The 14,169-nt window shown below is 39.7% G+C and overlaps 1 protein-coding gene across 3 annotated transcripts in view; it reads left to right on the forward strand.

Annotated features, from left to right (window-relative positions):
- drp2 (dystrophin related protein 2) overlaps positions 1–11,993 on the forward strand; it is a 102,680-nt gene extending 90,687 nt beyond the window's left edge. For 2 of the 3 annotated variants that reach the window (XM_049754888.2, XM_049754881.2), the window contains exons 19-25: positions 1,245–1,310; positions 5,188–5,253; positions 6,487–6,633; positions 7,764–8,016; positions 10,061–10,178; positions 10,292–10,383; positions 11,232–11,993. In XM_049754888.2, coding sequence (XP_049610845.1) covers positions 1,245–1,310; positions 5,188–5,253; positions 6,487–6,633; positions 7,764–8,016; positions 10,061–10,178; positions 10,292–10,383; positions 11,232–11,339 — 850 coding nt within the window. In that variant the 3' untranslated portion in view covers positions 11,340–11,993. The remainder of the gene's footprint in view (positions 1–1,244; positions 1,311–5,187; positions 5,254–6,486; positions 6,634–7,763; positions 8,017–10,060; positions 10,179–10,291; positions 10,384–11,231) is intronic. The other variant, XM_049754897.2, reaches the window with a different exon arrangement.
- Positions 11,994–14,169: the final 2,176 nt, after the last annotated feature.

A 14,169-nucleotide genomic window follows, 5' to 3' on the forward strand; every position in this document is an offset into this window, starting at 1 on the left:
TAAAACTATGTTGATTTTCAAATGAAACCAATTTTTACACAAATTAAATAAGCAAACGACACGGGTTGATATCATGAAAATAGTTTCATGTGTAACACACACGCACACACACACACACACACATACACATGCAGTCGGAGGCTGATTATCATGCTCCGACTATTTGGCTGAAAGGAAGCGCTCGACATCTCCATAATGCTATCCCACTCACACACAATGCTCATTTGAGCCAAAGGGAGAAAAACAAGAGCAATGAGACTAAAATCCGTGAAGTCATCAGGAAGCAGAGCTGCAGGCGGTCCGTGTGCCCACTTTAGCGTGTTTATGGGCCGGCACGCTGGCAGCTTGTGAATGTGATGTAATATCGTCAGTCTCTTTGACCTCATTTGAACTTGGCTATTTGGATCCTTTATTTAAAGGCTACTTAAAATAAACAGGGGGGTTTTCAGTAAAGGGAACCAACTGTAAATTTCTGATAATGGAATCAAGCTCAAAACTGCCTATGAGATAATTGAGGAAAACCAGACCAACCTCATCACAATTCTTGGTTTTAGTTAAAAAAAAAAATGCTTCACTAAATTAGAATCTTGCATCACATTGGTAGAAACCTGGTTAGTGCGCCTCTTAGTGCTGTAAATAGTAAATCCTTGTCGTGCAAAACTAGCGATGTGTCACACTATGAAAAAAAAAAGTGTGATTTATAGTCCAAAAATATGCACCATGTCATCACAGAATATTAAGTCAACATATATGATATAATATGATATGATATGATATGATATGATATGATATGATATGATATGATATGATATGATATGATATGATATGATATGATATGATATGATATGTCATTGCATGGCAATGACACAATGGAACTGAAACCTTACGAAGACACTGGGGTGGCCAAAGACAAAAGGGGTTTCCCTTTTCCCCATTAGAACCGCACCTGGACAGAGGATAGAGAGACTCTAAACAGAAAAGGTGGAACCAAGTTTCAAATTCCAACACAAGTCAGAAAAAAACAATTGTGAGAAAAATACTTAAGCTCCACCCATCTTCAATGGGGTAGTTTTGCTCGCACCCCTTCAACAACGTCCTGCCAGATTAATAAAGAAATATTGATCACTACAGTATTAACCTCTGGACTTGTTTATTCCGGATTATCCTGGTGTGGATTAATTTTTCATTGTACCAACCTATATGTACTTGTGATGATGTATTTACACTGTTATTGTTGTTCCCAGGCCTTGCTCGTCCCCTAAGATGCCCCATGCAGACATGCACAGCAGGATTGAGCATTATGCCAGCAGGTACGTCTCTAGCTGCGCCGCCGTTTTCAAATTCCCTCAACCTCGCTTTCTGCTCTCTTAATCCAACTCCCCTGCTTCCACGTTTTTGCCGCCTCTGCTTTTTCCTGATCCCTGCTCGGCTCTGATTGAAATATTGATCCAGCTTGTGCTTCAAGATACTACTTAGTCTTGCAATGTTTCAATAATATTTTTTTCTGGGGAGGGAAGAAAGAAATTGTAATTCAAGTTATTTTTTTCGAGAAAAAAACTATAATCTCTACAAGAGCAAAAATGGATTTTGTTGAGATTAAAAGTCATTGATTTTTTTAGGCTGACGTTGTCATGTCAAAATCCATTCACTGCTAGCCTTCCCGGTTTACATACAGAATGCAGTTTTTTAGAACCCCAGCGAGTCTTGCCTTCAGTACAAACATTAGATGATTTCAAACAGCTTGTTGTGTTATTAGTGTATATACAGCATATGTGTTATGTAGTGTGGGTGGGTGTGGTATTGGGGGGGGTCGGTTGGAGGTCAGCGAGGTCCAGTCTGCCCAGTGGCTTGTTAGTGGCCAGGCTGCTGAGCCCACTGGTCACCTGGGAGCCGTCCTCAAGGATCAGTGTCACTTTGACAGATTAGAAACAGGACTTGCTGCACCCCTGAAGGCTAAACACACACACACACAAACACACACACACTCACACATGAATCCGGCCAGAGTATATGTGGCGCAAAGTGAGCTGTTGTATATTGTTCCTTTGAGGATGTTGAATATCTACTTTTTTTTAAATCCTCCATATTGCACTATTATTTGATTTACTGCTAATTTGGTGATAATTTTATCAAGAACAGGTCCTAACACTTTTATATTGCTTGTATTCCCTGCACACATTGTGATCCATATCAAATTTGTTGACTGGCTTCTATTCTTTTTATGATTTGATGAGTTTTAAGCAACGTAGCAAATGTTGAAATAACCTTCTACTTTTTCCATTACATTACATTTTTCCATTATTTTTATTTACTTTTTTTGCCACACTACAATTTATTTTACTAATGATGGTGGAAAACTTCCCAAAAAATATCTGCAAATATGTGGGTGGTGTTTTATGATTTTTGTATGTTTTGGGTCATTTTAAAAAAAAGAATGACTTTTACACTGGTTTTGTTGCAGTGAATTGTCAAAGTAGGTCAGATTTGACCAGAACAGTTTATAAGAGTCAATGTTTGCCTCCACTACTTCCAACACTCACCCAAACCAAACCAACAGGTTACAGTAACTCTTTAAAATTCCCAAAAGAGGAGACATGATTAAATATGTTGCCTTCCTTCACAACATTGCAAACCTCCCATCTATTAAATTTTTTTTTAGTTTTTGTTTTATTAACGTCATCCATCTTGTGTTTGCTCTGCGTCTCAGCGTGTTGCATTTCAGAACTCATTTCTTTGACTCCATGATTAATTTTAGTGCTACTTTTCCTTTTCTTGCACAATATGCTGTCAAACATGCACCAGCGTGCATGTTTATAACAGGATCACGCAACTTGACCAAAAAAAGCAGCCGTTCAGCTGAACTTCCAGTGTGATCTAAACACCATCATAATAGGATTCGACATCTTATTGACGCCCTCCACCATGTGCTGAGATTTCACTTTGCCTCCACCCATCATCTATGTGGCTAATTACCTACTCAACTAATCAGCACATCTGAGAAAGCATGTAATCAATTTTAAAGACCATAGATGATCTAATTATTGACGCGCGCACACCACTTTGGTAGACAACTGTTTTAAAGAAATAAAATATGGGGGATGTCATGGGAATCTCTGAAAGGCACCTCGCTGACTCATAAATTGCTCCAAGAAGACATTTTTATTTATTTATTTATTTATTTATTTATTTATTTATTTATTTATTTATTCATTTTTATTTTGTTTGTTCTCCCCGTACTGAGATTTTTCCATTTTAGTTAAATTACAAATTGAATGTATTTTATGAAATTCTTGTAATTTTCTGGCCAGTGAGTGATTGAAATAGTTGTTAAAAGACACAATGTTTTCGCAAATCTAGCCACAGACTTTCCTTCTTCCTTCCGCCTCCTCGTGTCACAGCAAGCCACACAAGTACATGTCTTTCATCATCAGCTCTTATACAATGCAACCTTTTTTTAAAGGCTAGATGTGAAGAAAATCTGCTGCTCTGAACTCTGCAGGTTGTCACCATTTCTCCCATTTCCTTTCACGTCCAATTATATTTGTAGCCAAAAAAAGCAATGTACTCTGCTTGTTGTCTTCTGTAGAATGGCTTTGGACCTTCAAATCCTTAGCGTTAGTGTTCAATCATTTTTTAAGACAGTATTGATGATGCAGCAATAAGGAAATAATGGCATTCTTCTGCTTGGAAGGAAACTCGGTAAACCTTTACACCAAGTAGCTCCTTAAAAGATATATAAGCCTCGTACCATAATGAGTGCCACAACAGTTTAGGTCAAGTGTTCATGAAAAATGTTTTTCCACGTTTTCTTTGTGACACGCACACACTTCACATCCAACAATGAGGCACTCTAAAGTGACCATTGCAGCAACGGATGAAATTAAATGAAGTATTTCTTTTCTTTTTTTTATTTGAGTTGCAAACCTTACTTGATGTATTTAAACGTCGTTTCAGTTAATTGTTTTCACAAAAGGACTCTCATTTTTTTTTTAATTTGTTTTCAGTTTTTGTTCGAGTTATTTTGTTAAGATTGATTGGGTGAAGATTACGCTTCATTTAATTAATTTAATCTTGTGATAAAGATGATTCTTGGGAGGATACCAGTTGCACCACGGTTTAGCAACACAGCCGTACCTTCATCATACTAAAGAAAAAAAACATTTGTTTTGATTGCTTGTCAACAAAATATGGCCGAGACCTCAATGATCAAATTCAGTGAATAGGACAAAAGTCTACACACCCGTGTTCAAAGGCTAGGTGTTTGTTATCTTCAAGAGTGAGTCTAAGCTCATTAAAAAAAATAACGGACCTAAACCCTGAACAAATCAAGTGATTAAAAAAAAATCTTTTTAAAAACATATGTTAAAAAAAAAAAAAAATTGAATAATATGTGTCAAGTCTCCATAGCCTTCAGAATTAAACAATCACAATTAAACCGATAATGGAAACAAGATTCAAGATGCTTTGATCATCCCCAAATACAGTTCAGTGGTTCGAGTAGGCTTCTCCTGACATTTATTTTGCTTTCTACCAGAGAAGCCTGAAGGTTTCGACTCAAATTGACTTCAATGACAGTGTTTGCGGCATATTTGTCATTTGGACTCGAAGATGGCTGATAAGAACTGACAGAATTTTTATGCCCACTGCCCCAAATTAGTTCAGCGTGTTACACAAGCAAACAGTCAGATGCCAGTTACTCGTTCTTGTAATTGTCTTCACACAGCAGTTATGAGCTCCCTTGTCCAGTTGTCTTCATCTCGTGAACTGACGGTCGCTGTCCATGGTCCTGATGCCCACTCCACCCTCGCTAGCTTGTTTTATTGCCTCCCTGCTGGTAGAAAGCATACACTTTTTAAAAATACATATATTTTAACTTGTCTTTCCTTGTTGACAATTTTATTGATCTTCCTCTCCCAGGCAGACTTTTTTTTTTTTTTTCTGTTCCTGCCACTCTGCAGTCTTGTCACTTAGAAGTTTACAGGCAGCTTTTTTGTTTACTTGCAGTCCACATGAGTCAAAGCTAGCCACAGTGCTTTAGAAATATCACTGTGTGTGGAAGGGGGAAATGGAGCTCTCCAGTATGGGAGCATATTAAATGTGTCGATGTTGATGTGGCTTTTATTTGATGTTATTTTGATCTCTCCCCTCTTTTTTTGTAACTCTGTGGGTAAATGTGTGTGTTGGTAGATTGGCGGAGATGGAGAACCAGAATTGTTCCTTCTTCACAGACAGCCTTTCTCCTGATGAAAGTCTGTGAGTATATCGCCATTTCCACAATATAAACACGCCATTGTGTGCATGTGCATGTCGTCTCCGATGGATAGCCTTGATGTCCATATTAAGGTCCGTGTACTAGTACCATGTTTGCCATGACTAGCGAAGACAATTCAGGACAGGGCACAACAAACTGAGGAGCGTTTTTCCACCACTTGTGCCACTTTTGATCAAATAGTAGTCCACTAAACTAATACTAAAGTAAATGTCATTTTTTTCAATCAACTATTTTTGTATTGACTATGACTGAATTCAGCAATTATTAAGTAATTATGTACTTCCTTGGGAAAATTAATGCTGCATTGCTAAAGTAGCATTTTGGGGTATTTCAGAAAGAAAAAGAAAAACAACTTTACTTTCTATATTTCTTTCGCCATTATTGTTTGTTTGCACGTGTGGGCTGTCAACTATGTTTATCATTTTCCTTATGTGGGCTGTTTGCTGCACAGAATTGTGTAAATGACGCCATGACCTCAGGGCATCTGTCTGCCGAGGTGTTCTCATCAGCGTTTCATTAAAATCAAGTTGACGGACGTGCATTGTGACATGAGCCGGAGAAATGTGCGCTTTCTAACGAGATCCAAACAAATGTTGTAATATATGTCTGTCTTGACAAAAATAATTGTGCTGCGTTGATTGAAACTGTCAGAGTGGCATTGCATTAACATGATGTTTACAATTGTGGTTATTATACTTGGAGCCGCGTCCAATATTTTTGTTATGATACAATGCGCAGTAACTACACTGCTGCAAAGTGTAATTTCATTGTATCATAATGTAATATGAATTCAGCGTGATTGCTCTCATCAAGGAAACCTTTACTGTGCACGTGCTTGTTAAAACTCTTGAGGCTGCTTCAAGCATGTCTTCTTTTTTTTTTTAAAGCATGGCTCTCGATTGTCTTAGATTTAACTCGAGTTCCATTCCAATGGCGGAGTCTATCGGTAACCTCCTCGTCACAACTACCATCATTTTTTAATGCCAGTGATACTTTAATGGTTTCTGGGTGTTAAATAAGTTAAAGGTCATGAATCTTTTTTCTTTGGAAGAAAAAGTCCGGACACCCCAGGGTACAAGCTCTGATGCTCATGGCTGGCCTGCCTGTTGCCTTTTTGTTGTTGTTGCTGCCTTGTGCCTTCTGTGGTGCTGTCATGGATCGGCTTGGTTCTGCCTATGGCTCAGTGTGCTTTTTTCTGTGCGGGGCCAACTCAGAGATGAAGATCAGTACCTCCTGCGTCACCCCAGCCCGGCCTTGGACCATGACTCGCCCTGCGGGCAGCTCATGCTACTGTCTCACCTGGAGCACCAGGACAAGGAGCAGCTCCAGTGTACCCTGGCCCGCCTGGAGAATGAAAACAGGTGAGCGGCTGAGGGAAAAATGACAAAGCTGGGCTCCTTCCTAATATGTAGGCGTCACTTGATCCCTTTACAGCATTCACATATTTTGAAAGCACTTGGAACAATCATTGAATTGTGTTTGAAAATGTTCCAAAAGGGTTTTGGAATCACTGATGTGTCCAACATGAGTGATTTTTCACCATAAATCTCCCCAAGAGTAACACAAATGTGTGTGTGTTTGCATTTTGTGATGCTTATTCTGAGTGTGTCTCTTCCTACTTGCAGACCTCCTGCAGTGAACAAACACTTTCACACTCCAAATCCTATTGAACATGACGCGTATGATGTTTTTTATGCGCATATAAGGATAGTAACACTGTTAGTGTGATTTCATTGAAAGTCTTTCTAAGCAATCCTTTAGTTCCAGTCTAGCGGGTCTCCCACACGGAGAATAAGAAAGATGTACAATGCACAAGGCTGATTTGGAGGCATAATGGAATGAGTTCACTACTTGGCAGAGGCATTGGCCATTCACTTGCAAATAGTTTGCTGGCCAAAGAATGCTAACAGAACATCAGTTACCAGGCAGCATTACTCACATAACATATATAATACATATATACACTAGATAAGTATTAAGACGGACGTTTACAATATTTAGAGGGTTTCTACCATCCAATTAAAACATACTGCAAGTTCCTTTTTTTTTTATTTAACACTTTATACATATTTCGTTCTACCTCCCTTTTGTTTTGGGTGCAATTTCTCTGTCAACCACCAGATGGTGGCACACTTTTTAATTTGACATCTCAAATTTAAAGGAAATATTTCAGCCCAGTCTGCCTTTTGCTGAAGATCTTCCATCTTATTTTTTATTCCAACAGAACGTGCCGGCTGGAGGTTGAATTAATAATTTATACTATACAGTATATTATGAGATTATAAGATGATTAGTTTGGGGGGAAAAAAACAATATTGGGATCCGTACACCATTACACGGTGCAATATTTTTTGGTGTCCAATACTTTTGGTCTTAATATATCATACTACATGCTTAAATGTGTTTGTATTATAAGAGTGTCTCCAGTTTTTCCCTTTAGCGGCTCCATAGGATGCCCTACGAATATCTCATACCACTTCTCTCTGCTCAGGGTACTTCAAAGCGAGTACCGGCGCCTCAAGTGGAAGCATGAGGAGGCAGCATCGCTTCCCATGCTGACTGAGGCCGGCGAGGGCATGCCGGGCTCGCCTGTGGCGGGCGGCCAGCAGGACGAAGAGCTCCTGGCCGAGGCGCGGGTCCTGCGGCAGCACAAGTCGCGTCTAGAGACACGCATGCAGATCTTGGAGGACCACAACAAGCAGCTGGAGTCGCAGCTGCGCAGGCTGCGAGAGCTGCTTCTTCAGGTAAACAAACGCCTCCCGTAACGATTAACTGGCATGCGTTAAGCTCCATGCCCCTTGGGAATGGCTTAACTTTGTATTCCTGTTTTTTCAGTGAATTTACAAAACTTTATTATATATATATATATATATATATATATATATATATATATATATATATATATATATATATATATATATATATATGTTGGGTGGCTTGGTGGGACCCTGGTTAGCACGTCTGCCTCACAGTTAGGCAGTTGCGGGTTCGATTCCACCTCCGGCCCCTCCCTGTGTAGAATTTGCATGCTCTCCCCATGTTTCTCCGGGCACTCAGGTTTCCCCCCCACATCCCAAAAACATGCATTTCATCTCCAAATAACATGTCCCATCTATTCTTTCTTAAAAGATTACCCTCTTCTGTCCTGAAGTGTTTTAATTGGACTATTTTGATGAAAAGCTTTCTACCATCATTCTACTCAGAAACCGGGGGACTCTTTTAAATTGTGTTGAATAGGTCTCCTTGAAGTGGATGAGAACCTCTACTGAATATTTACATGAATAGAAGACTTACAGGCTGTTTATTTCCAAAATTGGTCCACTCTTTTGCATCGCTATTTTTCAGTGAAGCAATCATTTCCTTCCTTCCACCGTCATACAAAAATGTGCGACGTTTGCGTGTGACTGCAGGTTTGATTTGAAAACACCCGCAGACAATTTGAATAGCTTTCCCCGCATTTGTATGCGCTCGGCAGGTATTACAGTTCCTCGTGCATGCTTTTGATGATAAAGAATATGTAAAAGTGGGCGCAAGATTAAAATCTATGAGTAAAAATACATCGTTGGGAGCGAAATGCAGCGCCGGCAGTGGGAGTGGAAGTCAATGATACGCTATACAGGAGGAGAGGATAAGCTGCGGGAGAATATTATCTAAGGAATTAAGCTGTAAGTGGGAGCTGTCAATCATAGTTGTAATAAGAGGAAAACATGATGTGTGCGGCACGCTGCACAAAATGACACAGGTGGCTCGATTAGTCGGGAAGTAGCAGTTTCCAAAAATAGATGCATAAAAGAAGCAGTGAAGTAACACAACCATTTAAAAAAAGTCTTCAAATTCATATAATCCTTTTCTCCCTGGACCGGGATTGCACTTCCATTTCCTGGAGAAATGGGATCAGGGAAAAAAAGGCTTTTGTGTGTAATGGTCTGAGCACTCTATCTACTCTGTGACCTTGCTCACTCACCTTTGTTTACAACAATATTCAAAAATGTATTTTGTAGATAATTAATTATTCTATTTATTACTACTTAATTTTTAAGCAACATCGAATTTATTATTAAAATACAATGCTGAATAGCATCTATGAGATAGTATAATACAAATGGTGTAGCAACACATGTAGTCAGGCAATTTTAAAATACTCCCAGGCATACATAATGTACCCCTGCATACACACGAAGGCCACTTGTGGGTTCACCCATTTACAGATTTTTTTCAATATTTATTAAGTAAATATCAAAATATTATTTTTCTTTTGTCAAAGCCAAGTCAAGTTTTTCATGGAAACTGCTCATTGGCGTTAAAGCTAGTTGCTATCTGCAAGGGTGTTTTTTTATCCTTTCCTAAAACATGACAATATTACATGTCTTCTGTTTCATCACCAAATGTATAGTCGGTCTGTATTTATTACACTGCTCCCGGTGGCCAACAGAAAAAGCAGCACAAAAAATTACAATGAAGCATGTTATCACGCTGGGCAATTTATTTAATTGTCAACATTCTACTTTATTTTATTTTTATTGTATGTTTTTATAAAGCAGCTAGAGTGTTGTTTTTTTTCTCTTAAAAACAAATGACATTTTTGTTGGTGTTTTGAAGGCTGGTGCAGCAGGAGGGACAGAAACTCATCGGGGGGGAGGGGCATGTTGCCGACACTGACCCCTTAATTTTTAACCAGTCTTTGTTGCAGCATATTATCGCAGATGTCCTTGCTCAACTGAGTGCCCTTCTCGTTTTGATAATTAGGATAATAATGCGTGTGTGTGTATGTGGTGCTTGTGCTAACAGCCCAAAGAAGATTCCGAAGCCAACGGGTCAGAACCGTCGACTTTATCCTCGCCCGTGTCTGGAGGGGGACACCACGGGGGTGCGGCCAGCAGGGACACCACTGACACGGAAGCAGCAGGTCGGTGAAAACACCCATGTGCCCCCACCACCCTCCCTCCGTCCCCCTCATGCTCTAAGTGTGTGTGTGTTTGTGTGTGTGCGTGTGTGTGTGTGTGTGGGCGTGTGTGTCAGGTGATGACATAGAGCACGAGCAGGACACAGTGCTGCAGCTCCAGGAGGTCATCGAGCAACTGAGAAACGTCTTCCCCTCCGAACCGGGTGAGGTAAACGGCAGCGCCCACACACACACACACACACACACACACACACATACACACAGTACAAGTTGAACATGGCAGAAAGAGCAAACCCCTCGCTGTATCGCAGCTTTTTTTTTAAATGGTTTCTACAGTTAACAGTCTAAACTTAAAATTTGCACACCTTGAGTGTAGTACCACATTTTGGCACTGCGGGCAGCACTGAGCTTTAATGGAAGAAATGCAGCAAATTTTAACCATGGAAAGTAACGTGTGTCTTCTCTAAAAAAAAATCACTACTTATATACTATGTGATACACATGATTTGCACCCCAGTGGGAGGTTGAGAAAGGCGATGAAGGGGAGTGAAATGAGGGCATAGTTGCGTACTCAGCACAAGAGTGTCAGGCGCTTTGCAAAGTGCCATTTAAAAAGGCAATTTGCCGGGCCGCCACAAAGAAAGGGATTACCATAATCACAGCCTGCTTAGTGAAAACTTACACTCCTTCACTTGTTCATACTTTACGTCATGTTACAGCCTTATTCCAACATGGAATGAGTTCATCTTTTCCTCAAATTTTGGAGAAGTGAAGAATTGTGACGTATTCATTGCGCTTTCTGTAAACATTTGTGTAACAGCCTTGTTCCAAAATAGAATCAATTTTAAAAAAAAAATCTCAAAATTTAAGATGACAGTTTGCTTAACATTTGGGTATAATAAAGGAACAAAATGCGACAAAATCCTTTGAGAGCCTCTTTGAATTTTGGAGGGGAATTTTTTCCTTAATCCATCTCAAAATGAAACTGAACATTCTGCTTGCATACTTAAATCTTTGAAAGTCTCACTGTAGCTTCTGTGCACCCCTTCATTTCAGGCACCACGTCACACATCTAAACACAGCCTGAACGGACACTCACACGGCCCTCGGGCAGCAGGAGCTCCGCCTGGCCCGGTTCGGGTCCCGCTCCAGCGGCCACGGTGACCGCTGTGGTAGCTAAACTCTTAACTGGACCCCTGTGCACTAACAAGCCTTTTTATCATGCAAACTGCATAAGGCTGATTGGGCACAAGCGGCGCTCGCTGGTTGGCTGGCCGGCTAGTTGGCTAAGCTCCTCCGTAGCCTGCAGCTTGAAGTCGCGTCGGCCGGCCAAAGGTAAACCAGCGTCAGGGAGTTAGCCAAGTGGAGGGTGATGCTGTGTATGTGTGTGTGTGCATCTGCACAGATGTTTCAAGGTGGGAAAGGTTTTCCTAGTGGTTCTCAAACTGGGGTCCTATGACCCTCCTGGGGTACACGAGTCATAGCTTGGGACTGACACAATAGTTTGCGGATGATCATGCGTGTCATCATCATAGTATTCACCTATGATTGGAAGGAAAGGCATATGATATTAAAGTGATATTTTTTTTTCCCAAGAACAAAGGGCATATTTTTTAACAATGTAGTTGTTTTATTTTTAGAGGATACAGGCATTGTTTTCAGAATAAAATATGCAAATTGATTTTCATTTAACAAAAAATGACTTTCCTTGTTTACCTTTGAGTTCTTCATAATACACGCTTATTTTGGAAATGTGTTTAATTTTTGTAGCATTATGAGTTTTAATCCCAACATAATAAATAATAAATTGTAAAAAAATGTTTTTTTCCCAGAAAAATACCTGTTTATTTACAGTATATTGAGTTTTATTTTCTTAAGAAAACACGAATATTTTTTTTCCTTGAGAAAATACAACTTAAAACAACTTTGTACTACTAAAGCGTACGACCCTTTTTTTTCTTCTCAAAGATTATGACGTGTTCTCTTTGCGAGCTATTCTTGTGAAAATTACATTTCGTTTCTTGAGAAAATACAACTTTAGTAACTTTCTGGGGAGAAAATATGACTTTTTCTCTGCTACAATTTTTCTTAAAATATGACCTAATTCTCATAAACATTACAATTTATTGTTCTTGATAAAATGCGACTAAACTACCTATTATTTTTTTAGAGAATGACTTAATTCTCATAACATTACAATATTCTTTCACTCCAACAATCTGAATTGATTATCCCAAACAATTTATTTTCCCCGATAATGGGCAACTTCAATCCAATGTCATTTAGGGTTTCACGTGGTTCCCTTTGTTTTGATTGTGTGGCGGCCTTTCAAAAAACGTCCCCACGATCAGGCGTGTGTGGACCCCAAAGGTTTGAGACCCCTTACAATAACTCGCCTTGTGTGAGAAATACAAAAAGCGAGGTTGCCCTGTCATGTTTTCCTGGCGAAGCGTGCTGCGGTTGCTTAATGCGGCTGCCCACTGTGCCCGCCGGCAGCTTATTTACACTGTGCGAGTGACACGTCATCAGTTCAATCCATGATTTATTTATGCCAAAGTGCCCGTGAGCCCTGAGCCTGTGTTTGCACACACCATCGCTCTAATCCTCTCCAATCTTGTCACTGTCATTCCGGTCATCCCGTACCCACCAATTTGCAGCATCCTTTCATACGATCGATAGCGAGGCGCCGCTTCACCCGAGATACAAATGTCCATTGTCAAATGTGGTTTCACATTGCTTTACATTTTATTGAAGTCACTTTTACAGAGGCAGAGGTTATGCTTGTAAAATTGCCCAAGTCAGTGGTTCTCAAAATTTTTATGGCGAGTGCCCCCTAAAAAAATAGTTCTTCCAAGTACCACCATCATAGCTAGGGCCTAACCAATGAATCGGTGGATGGGTACTAATATGAGCTGATATGAGACATTTTTCAAACAATATAAATTAATACGATATATTAAATTATATATTTTTTCTTGTTTTCACATGAAATAAAGTGAACTGTTTACAAGAATAAAGTTATCAAGAAATAAAGTCCCAAGCTTTACAAAAATAAAGTCAAAAATTTAGTTTGCACCCAATTTTAAAGTAAACAATGCACAACGCACCCACTAACAGCAAACCCTTCTTAAATAATTTTTTGTTGGGTTTACTATCTCGATTAAAATCATAATCGTCTAGAATGACATCAAGATTTTATTTTTGGGCCATATCGCCCAGCCCGTGTGTGGATCCTTCAAAAATCAATTGAAGTTAATTGAAAATCAGTTTGTGTACATATGTGCTTGTGATATCATTATGAAAAGCTTGACTAATATGATGACGGCTGACACATTGAATCCATCCATGCTGATCGTTTGCCGTCTTTTGACCATCGGGGAAAGAAGTTTACATCACAATCGTTTATGTACTATAAAAATATGCATGAAGCCGTGATGCTCAGGGGAGCTCCTCTTGTGCAGATCTGACAGACAAGCAAGAAAAAGCTTGGAGGAAAAAAAATCCCTCGCTCCTGTTGCCGGGGGCGATGCTCTTTCATAGGCTTGTCACAACACAATCCACTGATGCAAGTGTGGGAAAAATAAAATGCTGTTTCGACCCTTAAAACGTAGACTGTGACCTTGCTTGTTTACCTCACTCTTTGACACCGACATGTTCGTTGTGATGCGGTTGCTAGGGAACAGCCCACAAGGATGCAGCTGCACACAAAGGTGACGCGCTCCTCATACAAATGCTAATAGTCGTAAGGGGGATGCGCTAAAGGCCGACTCTCTCCACCTTCCAGGCCTGCAGCTGTTTTGCTGCGAGGGTTATCGTGACCGTTAAATGTTTTTGTTCATTCCTCATCTTGGCTTGAAAATACAAGACGAGTTTGTTTTATTTTTGTATTGCACAGGAATGAAATATAATTTGATAAAACAAGTTGTAATCTTTATGGGAGCAAAGAATTTTTTTTTAGCAAATGGTGATTCTTTTACCTACCACTAGAGGGAGC

The sequence above is a fragment of the Syngnathus scovelli genome, chromosome 1 (genome assembly GCF_024217435.2).
Source record: "Syngnathus scovelli strain Florida chromosome 1, RoL_Ssco_1.2, whole genome shotgun sequence".
NCBI lineage: Eukaryota > Metazoa > Chordata > Actinopteri > Syngnathiformes > Syngnathidae > Syngnathus > Syngnathus scovelli.